A 23251-nucleotide genomic window follows, 5' to 3' on the forward strand; every position below is an offset into this window, starting at 1 on the left:
GAATTTGACTGATCTACCTCTGCCCCATCAAACACCCTCAAAAAAAGATGTTTATAATACTGAAATTTGAGTGTAATGACACACTTGTGTTGTTTAGTGAAGCTTGACCTAATCACATCCATTTCCATTTTAGTGATTGGCTGAAGGATGTGTGAGGTTTTGTATTAGTGACACTAACCCTAAAATTTACTTATCATTATAAAAGAGTCACAGGTAGAAAATAAGCTTAAAAATGAGATCTAGGAACTACAATAAATTCATGATAATGTTGAAATATTATTACAGTAATTCTCAATTCACCCATCCACCTACTGGTTAAACCATTTACCACCTCAGCCACTATTGCTCAATGCTGCAACCCTCAGGTAACTGAACAGTTGGAAATGGTGCTATCTGGTGGTGATCTTCATGAGTCTAGTAGTTCGACTTAAAAAAGAAGAAGCTAGTCTAGTGCAGATCACCGGCTCCTCCAGTAGAGGAAGCTACAGGACAAAACAAAGTTAGTGACAGAAAGAGGCTAATCAGCAGCACAACTTACAGACCATGAGAACAGTTGGGATAATTGTTTGAAAAAATTACAACAGAAATGCAAAAGACTTCTTGTTCCCATGACATGACATTACATCTACCGCCCAAGTCATCACTGACATCGACGTCAACGTCATTTGTTATTTTTGGCCGGGAATGTAATTCAAAACTCCTCAGGAAGTCTGTACAGTGCTACAGGGCATTATGCTGACTGTGAGTGCGGCAAAAACACAAAGGATAATGACATAGCTAATACATGATAATGATAACGGATGATACTGTATTTACATTTGATCCTTTGCCTGAACATGTCTCATTAGCACTATTGTATAAAGTCTTTCTTTGATGTGACAGTAAATTATTCATTCAATCTATTCAATCTAGAAAAAAAAAGAAAGAGAGATAAAATGTATGTTATATCCTCCAGCAGCCCATCATCTCTAAAAAAAAAAAAAAAAAAAAAAAAAAAAAAGAAGGAAATATGTCATGAATAAAGCCAGTACATTACACTATTCACAGGAAACACCCATTAAAAGCTTCAATATGATAACAAATGTTTCAGCAACTATTCAATAAGTTAGATTTATAAACATTCTCTACAAACACACGCAAATCCAATTCATCATTAAAACAAAAGGTGGTCCCAACAGTTTGGAGGCTACATATTGCACTTTAAGACATTCTTGTAGAGAACCATGTTGATATTGTATGTTTTTAGAACTTTATGTGAAGCTTTTTTTGTACTGTTTTGCAGCATTGCCCTTGTCCAAGACACATTTCTCCCACGGGAGGCCACTAAAATTAGTTTGAATTTGACTAAAGTCCAAATAAAGTAGCCTATAAAATGAATTAAATGAATTAAATCTTCTTTTTTTGGTTACTTTATCTCTTATCAAGCTCTTCTTTTATTAGCTTGGCTTACCTACTATACTGTGAAAATATTATGTCAACCATTTACCACAAAGACCATCCTCCTCGGTGCAGTACCAGTTGTGGCCTGCAGCGGCTCCTCCGGCTCCACAGGGGGCGCTCGTCGCGGCGCTGCTGCTCCGTGGCACCAGAAAAGGGAAGGGTCGCTTTCCTCTTTCTAGTATTATGAATGAAAGTCTGTTCTTTAAATCCTGCCCAGAAGTACTTATTAATATCAAATATTATCAGTAAGTTGTTGGAAAACGAGCTGAACTAAGCTCGTATAAAATTAGTTCAAGATGTCTGCGAGCGCGGTGTATGTCTTGGATTTAAAAGGAAAGGTAAGATAACGGCTGGGACCGCTGCGATGCTAAGCTAACGTTAGCCTAGCCTCAACACACATTCTTCATTGACAGATTATGATGTGGCTTTAATCCTCGGTGGGACAGCTACCGTATGACCGCGCTTTAATGGGCTGTGGTTACGTTTTGTCTTGCTATTTAAGAGGTTAAGTTGCACCTAAATGTTGGGGTTGTTGTTATATGATGGTGAAAACTGAGGGGGATATAAAAAAAAAAATAAGGCCGCTGGCAGAGAGACAGGTGATGTCAGCTGCTAGCTGCAGGGGCTGTGCAGATGTTGACAAAACTACCTTTAAAAACACATGTTTTATTCAATCTTGCGCCAGTTAAACCCCTTCAACGCAGTGTTTTTATATACGTTTGACCTTTTTTTCCCCAATCGTTAGGGTCCTTTATTCATGGAGATGCAACTTTAGCTACTGTAGTTTACCATATGTTTGCAGCTACCGCCCACAGCTATGTCTAAGTAAGAGGAGTCTGATACAAGGTGCATCACCGACATATGGTAAACAAAATGTTAAAGGACTGTATCTGTCTTGTGCATTAAAAAGAAATGTAAATGAACATAGAAACTACAACTGAGTTTGAATTCATTAGATTAGATTAGGTTTACGTTATTGTCCCGAAGGTAATTTGTTGTGGGCTAAAAGTGCCAGATACCTTTGCAACACAGTTAAACAGTACGCGTAAAACATTCAGACACAGATTCAGGTATTTGGGAGACAGAAGGTGCACAAGAAGCCGAGGTAATTCAATACAAAACACAGTTACAAATAACACAAGAGAAGGAAATGCATACAGTAGTGCCACAGCAGGTTTACAGCAGCTAGATAAGTGTAGTTGTGCACATGAAAGGCAGAGTGTGCACAATGTCAATAGCTTAACCTAACAACAGCGTCATTACATTACATTGTTAGGTTTTACGCCCTCTTAGCTAATATAGCGGTAACAAACTTGTAGTAACATTGATACTGTGAACTGCACTAATACAAACTATCTGTCCCCATCAGGTCCTGGTGTGCCGAAATTACCGGGGAGATGTGGACATGTCGGAGATCGAACACTTCATGACTCTCCTGATGGACAAAGAGGAGGAGGGGACGCTCTCTCCCATCCTGGCTCATGGTGGAGTCCGCTTCATGTGGATCAAACACAATAACCTCTACTGTATCCTTCTTTATTAATGCATGGTGCACACATCTCAGAAACATCTCAACACCTTGTATTGTATCTTTTGTGTTTGTTTTTGGACTTTTTAAAGTAAACCCTCGTTGCACTTCTTAACTCACATCATATCAGTGGTTGCAACATCCAAGAAAAATGCTAGTGTCTCACTGGTCTTTTCCTTCTTGTACAAAATTGTTCAGGTAGGATCAAATTCTTGACAAACGTAGTTCTTTCAATTAATGAACAACACAAACATGGCCAAACTGACAATGTTGATGTTTTCCAGGTTTTTTCAGAGTATTTCAAAGAACTGGAGGAGGAGAGCATCAGAGATAACTTTGTCATCATTTATGAGCTGATGGATGAACTGATGGACTTTGGCTATCCTCAGACCACCGACAGCAAGATCCTGCAAGAGTGAGTTTCCTTATTGCCACAGTCAAACTGAAATGAACTACTGGTATACGCAGTTTAATTAAAGGCACAACTAATAAATACAGCTAATATTTATCAACCTTTGGGTTGTATATTGATTGCTCCTTAGTTTATAAAATGTTCAAAAACATACATATCCATCTTTTCTATATTCATTCTGATAAGTATTAAATGTAACAAGCAAAAATAAGTAAAGCTAAACCCTCGAATCAAAATAAAGGTGAGAAATTGTAGCCTTGTGTTTGACAGGTGTGAAGGTTTTATATCTTATCTGCTGTGTCTGCGGGTTGCTTTGCTGTATCACCCAGACGTTTTATCTACAGGTGCATCTCAATAAATTATAATATCATGGAAAAGTACATTTCCAGTATTTCAAGTCAAACCGCCCCAACCATGTATTTAGTGCATATAGATGGACATACTTTTCAGAAGGCCAACATTTCCATATTAAAAATTCTTTTTGAAATTGGTCTTTTGTAATATTCAATTTTTTTTTTTTTAATACTTTGAAATACACAATAAATGTGAGTCAAAATCATTACAATTTAAAGAAATTAAATAAATAAACACATGAAATGTTTCATTCTGTGTGTAATGGATCATAATAATAATGTATTATTTCCCCTTTTTAAAGTGAATTACTGACATACGTAAATACACTTTTCCATGATATTCTAATTTATTGAGATGCACCTGTAAATCTGAAAGTTAAAGTGAGCTTTCGGTTCTCGCCGAACAGAACTGCGAATGACCGTTTAACCTTGCAGCAGCACTGTGATTGACGCAGCAGCAAACAAAACACTGGACTTCCCCCGCTGCTCTATGACCACAGTCCTAAGTCTGACTGTCCTCCCTCGTAGCGATTAGACAGTCTCTGTTCTTCTTTGATGCTTTCTGGGAACTCGCCACCGCAGACAGTTGATTTCCCCTTTCCGTAGTTGTGTCTCAGTGTTTACATTTGTGTCTCTCAGATACATAACCCAGGAGGGGCACAAGCTGGACACCGGCGCCCCGCGACCCCCCGCCACCGTAACCAACGCTGTGTCCTGGAGGTCAGAGGGCATCAAGTACAGGAAGAACGAGGTCTTCCTGGACGTCATTGAGTCAGTCAACCTCCTGGTAGGAACTGTGTTGCTTAAGGAATGCCGGTTGCAGTGTTTGTAAACTTCCTCCCCACTGTGTGTGTGTGTGTGTGTGTGTGTGTGTGTGTGTGTGTGTGTGTGTGTGTGTGTGTGTCACACTATTCTCAAGAGTGTCAGACTAGCTCATCTTGTTGTGTTTTATGTGTTTTTTGATTTCTTTTAATAACTACAACTTTTCTTTAATGGGATTCTGTGTCACCTCTCTCTGTTTTTTTTTTTTGTTTTTTTTGCAGGTCAGTGCCAACGGTAACGTTTTACGCAGCGAGATCGTCGGCTCCATCAAGATGCGTGTCTTCCTGTCTGGGATGCCTGAGTTGCGGCTCGGCCTTAACGACAAGGTTCTGTTTGAAAACACTGGACGTGAGTTCCCTCTCAAGACCCGATTTGGTCCAGTTGTGTTCACAGATGTGACGATGCTAGATAAATGAGCATTTCATAGTAGGAAAGAGGGACATTCAGATTTCATGCGGATCAGAAAAGCAAGTGCAGCCTATAGGCCCAATTCATGTTCATGTGATGCTGCTACAATTCTTCTTGCATTTCTCTCCTTTCTGAATTGACCTCAGGTTTATTTTTGTATTTCTTCATGTAGGAGGGAAGAGTAAATCAGTAGAGCTGGAAGATGTGAAGTTTCACCAGTGTGTCCGTCTGTCTCGCTTTGAGAACGACCGCACCATCTCCTTCATCCCTCCTGATGGAGAGTTTGAGCTCATGTCCTACCGCCTCAACACTCACGTGAGTACTGTGGGTTAGAATCACCTAACTCTCTGAGTGAACTGTAGCAAAGTAAGTGATCTGGTAGCTAAAGAGACAGACCCCGGACCTGAAAACTGGTAAGTAGGGGTGTAACGGTTTTTGTATTCGCCTTGTGCTGTCACGGTACGGGGGTCACGGTTCGGTGCACACAATCATACAACGAATACGTCCGAGTGAGTTTTTTTTTTTTAAACATTAAGTCCTCACTCCAATCCAGGTGGCGATAATGAGCCTATATACTAGCATAGACTCTATATAAAAAGGAGCCGCCTGCCTCATTTATATCACCCGTGTGAGCACTTTGGCTCCTCAGTGAAACGGCGAGAGCACGCGAGTGGTCGACCGGACCGTTGGCGATGCTTCACGGATGTGCAGTGCGTCGCTAGAAGCGCATGAAACATGTTAACGCTATAAGACAGCATCACCCCAATATGTCAGTCACTGGTGTGAGGAAAAAGTTATGTGCAACAACTTTTTTTTATTTAATTTTTTTACCAGGCAAATTGCTTGAGATCAAAAAAATCAGTTTTCCAAGCAAGGCCTGGCCAAGAAAGCAGCAAACAAGATACATATACACACAAAGAAGAAGGGACAGACATGAAAGAGAGAAAAAAAAATTAATGAATAAAAAATAAAATAAGCAACCTCTTGACATGAACACAGGCGGGACCAAAAACATCATCAAAGCAACTGGCATCTAGTCTAAATTAACTGTGTAAACCAACATTGATGTTAGTTTCTTGTTTTTTATAATAGTTGCCAGTTGTCACTACCAGGGTGTTTTTTCCTTGAGAATGAATTAATAGTATTATACCACTCCTAATGCACTTGTTTTATGTTTTATTCTATTTATTTTTTACTTTTATAACAGAAGATTGTTTTTAGTTTTACATTCAATTAGTGTCTGTTGTACCGAACCCGTACCGAAACGTGACTTGTGTGTACCGTTACACCCCTACTGGTAAGCATCAAGTGTACTCTAAGGAAATACACACAGATAATTCAGTTTGAACAGGAGCCGGGTTCACTACTTAAAGTTGAGCACGGTTGTTTCTAGATTGACTGCACAGAATCCTTTAAAGCGATTTGTTTGATTACCTCTCACATTAATGACCAAATATTTTGATGTAATATTTGGGAAAAGCAGTTGAACAATATTAAAAAATTCTGCCGCACAATCAAAGTCAGCTGTTCCCAAAACCGCTCTTCTGAACCACGACACCGTGTTTCAGATAACTGTGGTTAAAAGCAGATGAATCATGTCCGTACACTCCAGTATGTGACCGTCACTCATGGCTATGTGTTATTTCATGTTATTAAATTAGTGAAGCAGCTCATGAGAAAAAAACTCCTACATCACATTTTGTTTGCGATACGGTCGGTCTGCTGTTGAGTAAGTACACGTTTATGTACAAATAGATGAAGCAGATGAGATCTTGTCAAAACCAGATCTTGCTTCGTCATCAACCAGATGATAAGCATTTCTAATAGCAAAAGCACCGTCATGAAGGGAAATGGAAAAAATGTATGTATATAGCCAGTAATGTGGTTGGCCGGGGGTTAGAGAGGCCCAAATTCTGAATAAATATTTCACAATAGGCTTTTGCCAGTAAGGCCGTAGGAAGGGAAGTAGGACAGTGGAGCAGAAGTCTTTCCAGTCGCAGCGGATAGCGACGGCTTCGATCTGACCTGTGCTCTCCAGTAAACAAACTCCTGAGCGACTGACCACATTAAAAATATGTTCCGCTGCTGATAAAATGTGATGATGTTTACATTTACGCAGGTTTTAGTGCTTTGTCAATATCAGTATCAGCCTAGTTTTGTTGGGCTTAGATGATAAATATTTGTGTTTGAGGTGGGTGCACATAAAAAAAAAAAAAGTTGCATAATTACACAATGTGTCAAGTGGCGCAATCCATGCTTTTCCCTAGATTTCATCTACAACACGGAGAGCACACAACACTCGTTCCACACAGTTACAATAAGAGTAAAGGTCTTTTTGTCGTATTTGTTGACAGTCGTGGAAACAAAGCAAACTATTTGTGTTATTCTGTTACCTTTAAAGCAGGTATTTTTGTTGTAGTAATACCTGCTGTCCACTAGGTGGTGACTGTGTCATACTGTATGTTGTTTTATTTGCCGTTTCTGTACAATGCAGCAGAACATCTTTTTCTTTTTCTTTCAAGATTATATGTATTGAGTTTTCCTTGAATGCATTTCAACAGCGAATGTCAGGGCACAAGGAATTCAATCCAACACTTCAAAAAATAAATAAATGAAATAAATACAGCAGAACATGTTTTAAAGTAAAATAAAGTATACTAATATATATTTGTGTGTTGTTTGTGTCTTAGGTGAAGCCTCTGATCTGGATTGAATCCGTTATTGAGAAGCACTCCCACAGTCGGATCGAGTACATGATCAAGGTCGGTCACTTTTCCAGCTGTTGCACTGGTTGCCATATCCTCTGTAGCAGCGTTGTTGTTGTGTTACCTGGGCGCCATAGTTACTGTAAGAAAGAAAAAAAAAAGAAAAAAGAATAGGGTAATAAACTGGCAGCCAGGTCTGCTTTAATGGTTTTTCAGCAACAGTTTATGTTATGTGCCTTGTTGTCATGCACGACCAACTCAGATTATATAATACTTTATTTAAAACAATCATAAAGTCCCGTCTAGGCGGGACGCGGCGCTAAACTTGACCTGCTTGTTTCTCGTCTCAGGCAAAGAGCCAATTCAAAAGGCGTTCCACTGCCAACAACGTGGAGATCCACATTCCTGTGCCAACGGACGCTGACTCACCCAAATTCAAGACCACAGTGGGCAGCGTGAAGTGGGTGCCTGAGAACAGCGAGATCGTCTGGTCAATCAAGTCCTTCCCTGTGAGCAGAGAGCGTGACTCATGAGTATAATACGAATGGTTACAAATGACTTCATAATCCTCGGTTTGGGTTTGGTGTTTGCTTATTTTCTTCACCTGACTACTAAAAAAAAAAAAAAAAAAAAGTGCACTTGTTCTGTTGTTAGTGGCAATAAACTTAACTCGTTGTGTTTGATCTCATCCACGTAAAGCTGCTGCTGCAGACCTTCTAGCGATTTCTTCTTGTACCATCATGTTGTTGCTTTAAGCATCAAAACACAATGAGCTGTTCCTGAGTTTTTTGTCAGGACTTAAAGAGTTGGTGTTGTGACTTGTCACAGGGTGGAAAGGAGTATTTGATGCGAGCCCACTTCGGTCTGCCGAGCGTAGAAGCCGAAGACAAGGAGGGGAAGCCACCAATCAGTGTCAAGTTCGAGATCCCCTACTTTACCACCTCAGGCATCCAGGTACATCCTGCACACACACACACACACATACGCATACACACACACACGCATACACACACTCCACGTGACAGCTGTTAAACAGTGTATTCAAGTAATTGCACAAGGAAGTGTTTTAATTCACTTGCAGCAGCACATGTGTAGAGTTGAAATAGGCTAAAAGGTAATTCCCCACAGAGACGTGAAGGGAAAGAAAGAGAGTTTTACTGTTTGAAAATGTACCTAATGTGTTTACATGTGGTCAAATTGTGTTTATCATTCCTGTCCCGTAAGGCATCTGGGAGAAGATTCAAACAAGTGTTGTTTCTCTGCACCTGCTGTTTGATTATCGTCCAGCACACGTGCACGCATAGTCCAAATATCTTGTGGTTCTCAGTTGTTTCCCAGTCTCTGCGGATTCAGGATTTATGGCACATAGCAGGGTGTCTCAGATGTCGTCTCTCCTCGGAGCAGGAATTCAAACAATTCATGTGAGTCCCAGCGTCGGCCACAGGGGGCAGCGACGCAGCGCTCCGAGGCCGAGAGTCAGTCTGTGGAGGAGAAAAATTCTCCTGTTAAACAAGTGAGAAAGGAGCTGCTCATCAACTTGAACTTGTCCTTTTTTGCCTTTTTTTTAAGTTAATCACAGTTATATAAAATGTCATTCTTAGTTACAGGTGACCAGATTCATTGGACTTTGATTGCGATTCCCAGGAAACTGAGAGAGACACTAATGTTTTTCCCTCATGTTTTGAATGAAAACTCTTGCTGACCACAGAGTTACACAGATGTGCAGCGCATACTGTATAATCACAGTTGTCCTGTGATTATACGTGTAGCACCACAGTAACACAAAATTAAGTTTTCCCATGTCTCGATGTGAGGAAACAATGGCAACTTGACAGAGTCCAGTTTGGAGAAAAAAGGAAAAAAAATCACATTATTGCCCTGCAGGAAAGAAAGAATTTCCTATTAACCAGATCTCATTTGAGATTGTGTTTTATTATCCGAGGCAGGAGTTGCAAAATACCAGCGCATTCATTTAAAAACTGTTTCCAGGAACGTAGCACTGTACACCACCGGCCTAAATAAAGAAACGCAAACCTCACACACTTTTCACGATGGAAGCATTTTTGAATTTCCGCTTTCACAGCTATAGATATGGTCATTGTCTCCATGAGCAGTTCCCTCAAGAGTTTTGATATTGTGGTGCAAATATTCAGTTCCCATTATGCGGTGAACCTCACCCACAATAAGTGAAACAACAAACTATATAAATAATTAATTAGGGTGAATAATGAAACCAAAACCAAAGTAATGATATACAATTACAAGTGTTGTTTGATAAAGGGGATTAACAGTGTAAAGATACAGGCCTGCTCTCTGAGTGTTAATGAATTCATCTCTTTCAAATATATAAACTTCAAAACTCACTTTAACAGCCATCAGTGTGTTTGTTGATAATAATCTCTCAGATCAATTAACAGCTGCTTCTTTGTAACAGACAGAGGCCTCTTTCTATTTACTTTTAAACTTTTGATACAGTCTTTGTGTGCAACTCTCATTAAAAGAGCTAAGAGGTCATATTTTCCAGCTTCTGCACATTTCCTGCGAGAGTCAATAAAACATTATTAAGTTGTATGGACATTACGCAGCCCACTCGGAAACAACCCAATTTAATTGAAATCTATGATATTTGTAATCCGGGAGGTTATGGCAGTGGAAGAATGCTCGCCATTTTCCACGGTAATTTGGCAGCTGAAAGGAATAATGTCATTTTTGTTCCTTCCTTTCAAATCTTGCCAAATCCATGAGCAGAACAGATACTCAACCAGGAGTGGGTTAAGTCACAGTGCAGCGACAAACACGGGCGAACAACCTTTAAGAACAATTGAATTTAAAAAAGTGAATTTTGGATCTGATGTTGTAACGTAGAAAACCTTTTTGAATATTAACTCACTGCACATTTTCCAGTAATAAGACACATTCAGATTAAGACTAAACATTTTACATATTCACAGCAACTCTTCAGCATCCAGCAAAAAGTGTCTGTCACCTGTTGATCAGTCAGATAGTTGATGTATTAATCTGGCTTGTAGAAGTAAAACCCATTAATAGTGTCAATATTTTCATTGAAGAATTTTTTCAAAAATGTGTGAAAAACAGTGATGTTACAATTTCACTTGGTTTACAATAGAGTAATGTCATTTTTGCACAGTACATAGTTTTAAAAAAATGTCTTTTGAGGTATTCATTGGAATCAATGTTTTAACTATCTGAAGCTTAAGATAAGATAAAATTTAAGTATTTAAAGAAACAGTTTAATATGATATGGTGAAATCTGTGAATCTTCACCATGAATGTAAAGAAATGATTCTCCTTTATACCTTCCAGAGGTGGCTCAGTCATGCTGAGTTAAGTACAGCAAAGTTTCAGTAAGACATGACCTTCTAAAATGTAATAATAACAGGTACTTCAGATTTGTTTTTAAAGACAATTAAGTTATAGCATTGTTTAATAAGTCAAGGACACATTATCAAACATTATAAAGACAATTTTCACTGTCTTGAATGTCGTTGTCCTTGTAGTTCTCGTAGAGCTGTAATTCCCTCAGTTGAAGTCCTTCCCAGCACGACTGTCAGTCAAACAACAAAGCGCTCCTCTTCACTGACCAAAAGCTCAAAAACTGCTTTTTTCAGCAGTTTCAGCTTTCACACACTGTGGTGGAGTCCCAGCGTCGCAATAGCAGCCATATTCCCATCGAACTCCCGTGTCAGGCCCGTAACCTTTCCCTTATTACAGGCTAACAGCAGCAGGCTGCGTCTCAGGCTCTAATGCAGCCAGTGACACCACTCTGTACGTGTGAGAAGAGGCCGTGAAGTTTAATTAGACGCATGTAAATATCAAAGCTTGAGAAAGTTCCTCTTAACCCTACCACTAAGTGTAGGGGAGCACACATGTGAAGTGTGTATGATGCAAGTAACTGCACCTTATAAATTTAACTAGAAATGGAGCAACCCCACACTTTGGCCAAGTGGCAATAAGAGCAAAGAGCTGTAGTTACATTTTCTGTAGGTGATGCTGAGAGAACCCAAACAAGCTGTGCAGATGCTTTCTGGGCCATAGCTTCTACCAAAACCCTGATAAACCCAGACCACACATGCAGGGTGTACTTACCAAGCGAGATACAACAAACATCCTCCTCTCCCCTTCTCATCTTACAAGCCATAATGATATTTTGCAGAGCATGGCTTTTGGTGCCATTTTGCTGACTGTGTACCCACGGTCAGGCCGACTGCATGTTTGGCTCCTGGGTTCAGGGAGAAGTGCTGCGCCGGCAGACCCGGTGATCCCGCCGCGTCTATGTGTTTGTCGTCATGTGTCTGTCTGGCGGCCGCAGCGCTCTCCCTGACCTCACTGTGTTGTGGAAGGTAATAACAAGGCGGCCAGCATCGAGACCTTACCAAAGGCCCCGCCGCCACTCGACCCACAAATTCCTGCCCTGTCTGTCCTGCTTTTCAGCTGGGAACCGACCGGACCGAGAGACGGCACGGCACGGCAGCGGCGCCCTGAGAGTGGGAACCAGGGGTCTTGCCAGCCTTAAAATGGCTGCGTTCTCATCCCGTCCCTGCTTTTTTTTAAAAGACAAAAATGTTAGCGCTTGTGTGAAAGTTACTACAACAGAAAAACGGCAGGGCATAAGAGATCTGTAATTATTTGAGATAGATAGATAGATAGATAGATAGATAGATAGATAGATAGATAGATAGATAGATAGATAGATAGATAGATAGATAGATAGATAGATAGATAGATAGATAGATAGATATGCTTTATTGATCCCAAGCTGGGAAATTACAGTTCAGCATTACACAGACACACAGTGACGATAACAACATATAGTATAAGAATATAAATAATACGAATATAAAGAACAAACTATACATAATAAAATAATTGCTACTACAAGATGACATAGTGCAGAGAGGTCGTCAGTGTCACTGTGGTTGAGTTGCAATAGAAGTTATTATTCAGGTAAATGAGTTGTATTCTAAATATCAAAAATCTAGCAGCATGGACACAGAGATATAAGTTTCTTTGTACATCAAGTAATTTGATTGGATGAGAGGTTTCACTCCTATTAACTATTCTGTTGTCATCTTAGATTGAAACAAACTTTGCAAAGTGTGTTATAATATATTTCCAGAAATACTATACATTTCTTTGCTGTTGTCTGCTGCTGCAACCTCGTAACCTCGCCACTGTGGGATTAATAAAGGATTATCTTATTTTATCTTAAATAAGATGATAACCTTTGAATTAAATTATAAATAAAGGAAAGAAGCCTGAATACCTCGTTGCACATCCGGGGGTAACATGTAGACAAAGTTAATGCATGTGCACATCAGGGAAATCAGTCAAGTTGTGGAATTAGTTTTGTTTTTGTTGCCAAATATATAATTATAATCTAATGCTGCTTATTGCTCACGGCTGAGGATGGCTCCTGTGACTGAGACCTATAGTCCCTGTGACCAAATCACAGCCACAAGGATGTTCAGGACAGTCTCACCCTCTCTTGTGTGATGTTGCTTAATTAGACATTTTTGCCACCTGGGAAAAACAAGTGTGCAATCACGTTGAGTGATGGTCGGGATCCCAGGGTATTTTTACAGTCTATTCTCGAAATTGAGCTCTGTGGTAACACGTGTGATGAAATATCAGTTAATGGCTTGTGAAAGTTGTGTCTCGATTGTGCTGATGTGCAATTTTTTTTTTTCTTTTTTGAAAAAATACAGTTATGTAAATTGACTCGTGTGTCCCTTGAAAGCTGCCCTGCTGCCGCTTCCCTCTTCTCGCTGTGACTCATACTACAGCTTCCTCATCAACACCACTACTACACCGCTACTCACCACAAGCTTAAAGGAGAACGCTACTGAAAATCTGCCTTTTCGAGAACGAACCGCTTGACACCTGTCGACTGGCAAGGTGGCTCTGAAACGTCTGCAGCTTCCTCCCGTTGCAGTCGGCCGCTTTGATCGCTGGAGGTCTCGGCACCGCTCGCAGAGTCACAGCAAAAATACTGTATCACAGTGTCCCCAGAAACCTGTTGCAACAGCACATAATGTACATAATCTAGATGGAACATAATGTGCTCACCTTACCAGTAAATAGGTTGCAGAAATACATGAGATATGAGCAAATGTAGTTAACCGCAATCAGAAACAATTTACAGTATGTCCAGCTGCTTCATAACTATTTGTACTGTTATGGTCGCTGCAGTCTTATCCCAATATATTTATTTTTTGCAGCATTTAGTGATGCTTCAATTTCCTTGTGTTTTGCAGGTGCTTTTTCTGTATGGGCAGTTAGGTTTTTTCCAGTTTGATGTTAAATTTAGCAAAAAAAATAATAATATGTTGTCATAGTTGGACACAGGTGACGTGGTGTGTAGCGTTTGCCTGGTGTCGTCTGTTTGGGTTTCCACAGCCCAAAAAAATTTAAGCTCTGTCCGAAATGACTCACTGGTTCACTGCTACCTGCTCTCACTATATAGAGGACTATGTAGTGAGTCCACTGGTAAAATGAAAAAAAAAAAAAAACACTTTTAGGACACTACTAAGAAAAATTTAATTGTTGCGATGACTGCGATGCATGATTGCATTGCATCATGGTTTTGTGGGATCTTATGAGTCCACTATAAAGGGTAGCTATATTCTGTTTTTTTTTTTTTTATTATCATCAGTTTATTTAGCAGGGACAGTGTCCCACATCAATAAACATTGCTGTAGATGCACCAGAGTTAACCAAAGGCCATTTTTGGTAACACTTAATAATAAGTACACACTGTTAAGCATTAGTTAAGCATTAAATACTGAATTCATCATTTGGTTAAGCATTAGTTAAGCATTAAATAATGAATTCATCATTTATAACACATGAATAATCATTAGTATGTAGTTTATAAACACAGTTAAAAATGTTTTACTCATCATTGATAAACACTAACTGTATTATAAACTACATACTAATGCGTATTAATGCGTTATAAATGAAGAATTCAGCATTTATTAATGCTTAACTAATGCTTAAAGCAGAAGTGAGTGATATATTTGTGTTAATATAAGTCTTAAATAGTTATATCTTCCGACAGCAATCACTTACATAGAGTGTTTGGACTGAAACACGGGTCTCTCAGTCCCTCTGCTCTGCTCTGAGCCGAAGAGAAAACATTTATCGTATCCTACAGTTTTTATCCAATGAGGAGAGAGAACGGCATGCAGGGCTGTGTGTGCAGCCAAGGAACGCCGTGAATGTGGTGACGTAGCGACGAGGACTGTTATGGTGCGTTCAAGGAAACTCGTATTTTTCCGACCGTGAAGTGGTACCAGTTCGATCTGGTACGAGTTCACCGGTCGGAAGTTACGAGTGGCCGTTATAGTGACTTTCACCGGTAAAACAGGTCGGAAAAACACGAGTGGGTTGCCTGGAACGCTACAAAGTCGTAAGTTGTGACTTGAAGCTGTAATTTACGATTTCAAAAGCCTGCCTGGAACGCAGCATTAGCGAAAACGACCGGATCACTCACTTCTGCTTTAATAATGTGTACTTATTATAAAGTGTTACCCTATTTTTCATCTGTAATCCCTGGACAGATGTTACAATTCACACTTAACATTCAGACAGCACTACAAAATCACATATAGCCCACTATATAGTGAGTAGTGAGTGATTTTGAACACAGCCTAGAGTCCTAACCTTCATGGGGTTAGATGAATCATTGAGCTCTAAATTTCCTGCAGCACATGTTGTTTTGTATGTGTTAAGCCGGATTCATTGCTGCTAAAGCCTTTAAATTATAGATGATGAATGTTTTAGGATGAGGTAGCTCACCATCTAAAAAGCCTCTTAATTGTCAACCATTGTATTCATGACATGTTGCGTCATATCACTGGCCGCCTCTGTGCAAACCTTTACATTTCTCTGCCGTCAATCATGCTCACGTCAGTTTTTCCTCTTTGTCGTCTCCGCCAGGTGCGTTACCTGAAGATCATCGAGAAGAGCGGATACCAGGCCTTGCCGTGGGTGCGCTACATCACCCAGAACGGAGGTAGGTTAAGAGTTCACCGATGCTTGTGCAGGGTGCCCATATCATATGTGCAGGTATTAGGCAACAGTTGGGCAATGCAGTGCAATGTGGTGGGAACTAGCCTCGTACTAATGCAGTTCTATGAAAAGGGGATACACTGTAGAACATGAGGCAATGTGGCAACGTCCTGCGAAATGTGAGAAAGTGAACTTAATTTTTTTTTTTTGCTTGCCAAGCTTCCCTGATCTTCGTACTGAGATTACCAAGGTTGCACATGCTGGTCTTTTTTTTGCTAATGTTGCCACTAATTGCCAAACATCCTCATCTCATTTCCTTTGTATTCCATTCATTCTGGGTGGAAAGCATCAGCTGCCTCCACTCGATTTTCATCCCCTCCTTTTTTCTTCGTCCATTTGATTAAGTCTTGTCCATTTCCTCCTCAGATTACCAGCTCCGGACCCAGTAGGCAGCGCTTCAGCCAGCAGTAGGCAGGTGGACGAATCAGAGGGGGGCGGAGCCGAGCTGCTAATGCGCTATCAATGGCAGGTGTCAGTCATGAGACCAGAGGACTGTCAGTATCTACGTACTTTTTGTTTGTTTTTTTGTTTTTTTGTCTTTCTTTTGTATTTGTTGAAGTCATATTCATCTCTGATCAATGCAAATATTAGATGGAGCCTTTGGTTAGGCAAGGGTTACAACAAAAAAAAGAAAGAAAAGTAATTCTGTTTTATTACTGTGTGTGGCTCCTAATGTGAACAAGGCCAAGGAAAGCAGGAGTAACGTTTACATCCCAACCATTACAGGTGCAGAGGGTCAAATGGCTTGAGAGCAGATGTTACATTTCTGATTTAAAGTTACTGTAATCGCCTCCACACAGGTCAATAATAACACACTCACCGGTCAGTCTGAGTCTGAGGGTTTTTTTATATGAAGCTGCTTCGTTCTGCCACAATTCCTATTTGTTGATTATCTGTATATATTTGTTACATGTTAATGATCTTCGACTCAGTGTTATTAGTTTGATAACTGTAAATTTAAAAAGTGAAGCTCTCTTTCGTTTTGTATTCTCTATCCTCCTCCTCCACGTGATGCCATTGAAACATGTCAGAGCAATGCCTTCCTGCTTGGCTGTTGTGCTTTTCATTCATCACTTTGTCTCCCCTCGACATTCAGCTTTTGGCAAAAAAAAAACAACAACATGAAAGTGAGTTTGAGTTGCACGGTAAAGCCCTGTTTTCCAGCCCGACACCTGTCCTCCCACCCCCCCCCCCCCCCCCCACACTGTCTGTAGCCAAACTATTTTAAATCATTAAATGTCTATTTAGAGAAAACTGTTCCATGGTCCGCCCTGCGTCATTTCTCATGTGATGTCACTGCAGTCATCAAGGTGAGCTGTTAGAGTGTCATCTGCAGGCACCTGTCCCACAGCGCCGGCGAGGAATGCTGAATGGAGTGGAAAGCTCTGCAGAGGGGAGAGTGTGTGTGTGAGGGGGGGGGTTTCCTGTATCAGGCCTGTGGTCGTATTTAACCATGGACGGTTCTTTCCATCCCATCCTGGAGGTATTTTCAAACAGTGCGACTCTTAATACCCAGGGCCCGTGATATCATAGGCAACTGAAAGCCAGCACTCCGTAAACATGCAGGAGAGCTGGGAAGGATGTGACTCAAACTGTGGTCAGCGGTCGCAGACATGCTCGAGAGAAACGTAGGATGGACTGAACACAGACCGGCTATTGTTCATGCCAAAGCCAGACTGCAGTGGTCCCGCATGAGGTCATGCCTTAAGTTTGTCTTTGCGAGGGGACTGTGATACTCTTTAATTCGTGTGAGTCAGTCTAAAGCAGGTGCCGAAGGTCTGTGAATCTGTGTCAACCCTGAGCATGAAATGCCGGATTTGTGCTCGTACCTCGTAGGATGATGACACGTTGGACTGGCTTCTATCATATTCTTTGTGCAAACACCTGTTTCTCTGTGGTGACACCTACACAGCAGGTGTGCCCGGTCTGGGAGCACAATGTAGTTCAGTATCTGTAGAGAGAGAATGCCAGCTTTTGTCATTCATGAGTTTAGCGTTAACCCTGAACATGTACATTGTAAAACGATCTAGAGATAATGTCTTTTTTCGGATATTATTGAACTTTCTTGTAGACTTTATCTGTGTTAAGCGACGCAGTTGTGCGTGTGAATACATGTCCTATCCAGCGGCGATCTGAATGACAGGTATGAGTCTAGTTATAGCACCTACTCAGACCAGATTACTTATCTCATCTACATCAGCCTCTATCGCTGTCTGGGGTCAAAGCTCTTGTTTTGAATATTTACAAGCTCTTCTATTCATACATATCACAAAATAATAATAATGATTTAAGCATCTCTAACTCCGTGTCGTAAACTTCCCACAGCCCGGCCGTTGGTGGAACACACTTACTGGTCGGCGCTGGGGAACGGTCTCTGTGGTGCTTGGCAGAGCATGTGAATATAGTATTTGGCACACGATGAGAAGGTCGCATTCATGAAGCAAACCCAACCTCTGAGGCGTCAGACGGAGGAGATCTGACATACGCCTCATGTTGCAAGGCTGCTTACAGAGGGGCTTGGATGCAGCAAACCATGGGTATCCTCTCTTATGTTCACAAATATTTGACATAAACATATACTCTCTTATCGAAGATTAACCGCAGGGTTATCATAACATTTCTCAAACACACAAGCTCCTCATTTATGTTCAGACTTCAGAGTGTATCATATCAAAGAATTAAGCACCGTGCAAAGCTGAAATGTTAAGATTTTTTTATAGACGATTGCTTTAACCTGCATTTTTGTGAACAAGCCCAAAATTAATGTACTTAAAGGTGTACAGAAAAGAAAAATGAATTTGATTCCACTGTGGGTCTTAACATTAGTGTAATAACTCATCTATCAGACGATGTAGCCCAAACTTTGTGCAAAATTCTATTTTCGAGTAAATCCAGGATGAAAGTGGGGTAGTTTTTTTTCACGTTAGATGATGCAGGCGCACGAATTATACGTCAGCCTGCTCACGATTCATCAGCCACTGATATTGGATCCGTCATCCGTCAATCAAACGCCTGAGACACACACACACACACACCGAGCTCGGTCTCACCCGTAGACTGTATATAAAAGGGTCTCGCCCCAAACATTGAATATCCCGTCCGCTCGATAACGACCAATCAAATTCGTTTTCCTTACTAAAAAAAAACTTGTGCGGCAACTCGTGGAAAATCGTAGAAGGAGGCACGACAAGCAGGACAAACGGCCATTTCTGAACACTTTTTAAATGAAAAGGTCACTATTCGGTTACAGAGTTATGTGGAGGGAAAATCTTTTTTTTTTACCTTGTCTTTTTTTTTTTTTTTTTGGTCCAGAAGTCTGGAGCAATTCAGTGTCAGCAGCTCCCACAGTGATTCAGGGATCACAGATAAAATCAGCAGACGGAGAGCTTTCAAATAATGTTCAATTTGTCAAAATTGGGAGAAGATTTAGTCTAAGCCAAAACAAAACAAAACCTGAAGTAGGGGGCTACAAAGTGGAAAAGAAGTCACATGCACTTATCACCTTCATAAAAACTAGTTGTATGGCATTTAACAATGACAGATTTTCATTCATAATTCATTACTACATAATGATAAGTTATTGTTGTACCTTTTAAAATCATCACAGGAAATGTAACCCATTCATTTTTTTGCAAGAGCAGCAGTGTTACATAACCACATACGTTTAGCTTTGATGCTGTGTTCAACAAAAACAAATGTTCTCGTGCCTAACAGCGTAACTAGACTAAAAGGTGAATGGCACTGGAGCTTCACCTTTCCCCCCTGTTGTTCACTGTTTGGTTGATTGCCGTGGAGACGCGACATTGACATTGTTTTGTTTTTTTACAGCAGATAATTTAGCAGGAGTTCCCTCGCAATGGAAAATACCTTTGGTTCATTTACGGGGCGATGAAGCAACAACAGGTAGAGTTCAGACAGCGTGGCAGTGTCGACTTCAAACTCAGGTGTGCCACGAGGAGGAAGTCTGTCTTGTTTATCCACACAAGAAACCCCATCGCCTAGCAACAGAGGGAATCCTCTCGTGTCGCATCAGGACTCACGATCAGTGCGTGACGTCAGCGCAGGTCGTTCCCCGCTCTGGCACGCACACACACACAAGGGGCCCCTGGCTGTAATCACCTGTGTGAAGCCTTGTCACCCTCCAGTTGTGAAACACAAATAGCTGATGATGAGTCACCTTGAGACAGTAACTGGAGAAAAGGTATTTTTACTATACGTGGAGCCGCAGAGAGTGAACGAGATTGACTTCCTCCCACAGAAACAAGTGAAATAGTTGCTAGGCTGGTTGAGAAAACACCAGGAGCTCCCCTCTCTGTGTGTGTGGTCCGAACCGGTCTTTTAGAGCAGGGTAGACTACTACTCCTGAAGTCGAGGGAAATTTCCATCCTCCTGTGTGTAGACTTAGTTAGAACAATATTGGTTTAAGGAGCATATAGCTGAGTGTTCAGCCGTACTGGCCTTGAGACACTGCTGTAATCTCTCACTGTCTCCAGCCCACACACCTCTGACAGATAGTGTGCTGAGGAGAGCGAGCAGTGCAGTACGTGACGATAGGTCACACACACACACACTGCCTCATCCGAGCCTTTCCCTTCGGGTCAGTTGACTTGTGGTATCACCTGGTCAAAGTGCACGTCAGGGTAAACATTTAGTGAACTTGCCATATTTACTTCCCATTAAAACAGCTCATATAACGAGTGTTTTGCTTTGTCTTCGTCTTGGAAACTGACTCATCAGCAGAGCAGTGCAAAGTCTGAAATATCAGCAAGTACAGTACGGCAGCAGCCGCTATTAGTTTCATAATGAACAGAACATGTTATTAAGGATTACTATAGAGCAGTGGATCCTAACCTGTAGGTCAGAACCCCCCCCGAAAAAAGCAGTGGGTGGTCCCCAGATGTATCAGGGGGATATATCTAGGGACCACCTTAGAGAGGAAGGTCCCCGATATATGGAGGGGTGAGGGGGTGTATGATGATTATAAGGAAGAGAAAAAAGAAAACTGTTACAGAAAATAGTTTATTTTGTCTACTTTTTTGTGAAGTGCTGGTTATTTCTCTCTCCACGGGCCGCTCTTAAGAGACTGAGCTCAGTGTGGGAGCGCTCTGAGCTCAACGCTAAGGTCTGTCTGCTTCCTACATGCTCACACTGACATGCTGATGTCCAGTAGGTTTATTTATGAACAGTTTATCACAGATGAGATTCACGTCAGCTTCTGTATTTCTAAGAAAATTCTGTCTTCAGTCTACAGAGCATATTGGAGCTGTTAAAGGTATAGTTCAACATTTTGGCAAATTGGCCCATTGCCATAATCCCTATAGTCTTAGCATTAGGTTTGATACCTTTAATTGTCGGTGCAAGCTAATTTTAGAACGGCGGAGCAGAGCCGCGAGCTGCTCAGAGCTACGCTACGGAGGCTCATGGGATTTCTTGGTTTCCCTCATCAAACTCATCAAATACGCAATCTAACAACTCTAAAACGCTCTGGTGGACAAGTTGTGACCTGCACATTCACCACGCTATGAGATAATAACAGAGCGTTACGAGACAGAGTTGTTTTCGAGGTAAATTCATGCAAAACCGCTGATGCACGTGCGTTCCCGTCGGGGGCAGTTTTTCAGCAAGCAGTCTCTGCATTTTCCTCTAAAACAACTCCGTCTCGTAACGCTCCATTATTATCTCATAGCGTGGTGAATGTGCAGGTCACAACTTGTCCACCAGAGCGTTGTGGAGTTGTTGGATTGTGTATTTGATGAGTTTGATGAGGGAAACCAAGAAATCCCATTAGCCTCCGTAGTGTAGCTCTGAGCAGCTCGCGGCTCTGCTCCGCCGTTCTAAAAATAGCTTGCACCGACAATTAAAGGTAACGAACCTACTGCTATGACTATAGGGATCATGGATTATGGGCAGTTTGCCAAAATGTTGAACTATCCCTTTAACAAACCAGTTTGTCCAATATAAAATCCACTCTTTTCAGCACGTTTTAAAAAAGGGCCTGTGCTTTGTCTGTTCAGGTCTCACTAGTTAACAAACCACTCCAAATGAGAAACACAGCTAAAGTGGCTAATTTAGGCTGTGTAAATGGTTTGACTGCACGGCTGCCAGTGAGGGTGACTATCTTGGAATAACTCACAAGCGCTCCCAAAGTCGCCGTACTCTGTCCACAGGGCATAAACGCAACATTAAAAATGTTCGCTTTCTTAATTTAGAGTATATGAGTGAGCCAACATTTACTAATTGACACTAAGAATAGTAAATAAGCAGAGCTGAGATTGATGGAAATGTCAGTGTTAAGTATTTGGGACTTTAACCATGTCAGAAAAAATTATTACATCTCATAGTTGTTGAGATATTTCAGTTTGGACCAAATTGATTGTGGTAGGCAATCAAAAAAAAAACTTCACATAAGGAAATGAAAAGTAAAATGATTTTTACTCACACACTTACATACAATGGGGTGTGATAGGAAAATGTTGCTTTGTTTGAAGGTATCACATGCTGCAGAGCTGAGGAGCCACTGTCACACACACACACACACACACACACGTTTCATTGTGTCTGCCTTTGTTTCTTGGTGGGGAAATCTTTTATCACACACATCTCCAACTATTTCATGAATCACTCACAGATATGTTTAGAAACAAAGAGTGTAACCTCAGACAGTACCCATATAGGCTACAGAATATTATACAGAACCAGTTAGCTGACAATAACAGGAAGTCGGTCTTCATCTCTTTTTTGTTTTGTTTTTCTCTCTCTCAGAGCTGTACTGCTGATATACATGGGGAAAAAAACTAGCCTGGGTCCTGTCATGGCACCAGTGGAGATGTGTTTGTCGTCCCCCTTTCACTCTTATTCTGATCTGAGCATAAAGACAAGCGGTACGGCTTTTTGAACATGCCCCCCGGTTGTTCTTCTACTCTCTGTATTTACACATTTGTTTTTTCCTCTGTGCTGCAGAGTGGCACTGCAACGACATGAAACATACTGTATAATGAAAAGTTCTGTATAACCTGAGGCTAAATCGACAACAGGGCAGTTTGAATAATGTTTTTCTTTCACAACTGTCAGTGATGGCACTGGTCTTGAAAAGTAAACAACCCCCCCCCCCCTCTACCTTAAATAAACAGGGATGTGTCCGGCTTGAATGAGAAGGAAGTTAAAGATGTCTTCCTTTATCAAGTACATAAAAAGAGAAGAAACACTTTGTGCGTTCCCGCTGCATCGAGCATAATTTATTCTATTGGAAAGACGGAAGTTTCTCTTGCTCTTTTCTGTCACCGAACAAAACCGTCAAAATAAATGTAGCTTGAGGCAGCCTGGTAATTGAGAAGTCTTTTCTTGTAGCACAATGGAGGGTGAAATCCTTGTGTGTCCTCTTTGAGAAAGCGCAGGACACCTGGCTGTTAGATGTAAGTTCAAAGGCCCGTAGGAGCTTTCAGTAACCTTCTGTTCTTGTTTCATATTCTGGATAAAGAAAGACAAGTGC

General features: G+C 41.0%; 1 protein-coding gene across 2 annotated transcripts; it reads left to right on the forward strand.

Annotated features, from left to right (window-relative positions):
* Positions 1 to 1583: 1583 nt before the first annotated feature.
* Positions 1584 to 16957, forward strand: ap1m1 (adaptor related protein complex 1 subunit mu 1). Of its 2 annotated transcripts, XM_083991843.1 has the most exons (12): positions 1584 to 1778; positions 2810 to 2966; positions 3099 to 3166; positions 3253 to 3383; positions 4373 to 4520; positions 4777 to 4903; positions 5136 to 5278; positions 7654 to 7725; positions 8019 to 8177; positions 8497 to 8622; positions 15631 to 15706; positions 16129 to 16957. In XM_083991843.1, exons 1-12 carry the CDS (start codon positions 1737 to 1739, stop codon positions 16149 to 16151), a joined length of 1272 nt encoding a protein of 423 aa, XP_083847969.1. In that variant the 5' UTR covers positions 1584 to 1736; the 3' UTR covers positions 16152 to 16957. The 2 variants fall into 2 exon arrangements, with proteins under 2 accessions (XP_083847969.1, XP_083847970.1); XM_083991844.1 differs by lacking the exons at positions 1584 to 1778; positions 2810 to 2966 and having other exon boundaries at positions 3129 to 3168; positions 3254 to 3383.
* Positions 16958 to 23251: the final 6294 nt, after the last annotated feature.

The sequence above is a fragment of the Trachurus trachurus genome, assembly GCF_905171665.1.
Source record: "Trachurus trachurus genome assembly, chromosome: 17".
Classification (NCBI taxonomy): Eukaryota; Metazoa; Chordata; class Actinopteri; order Carangiformes; family Carangidae; genus Trachurus; species Trachurus trachurus.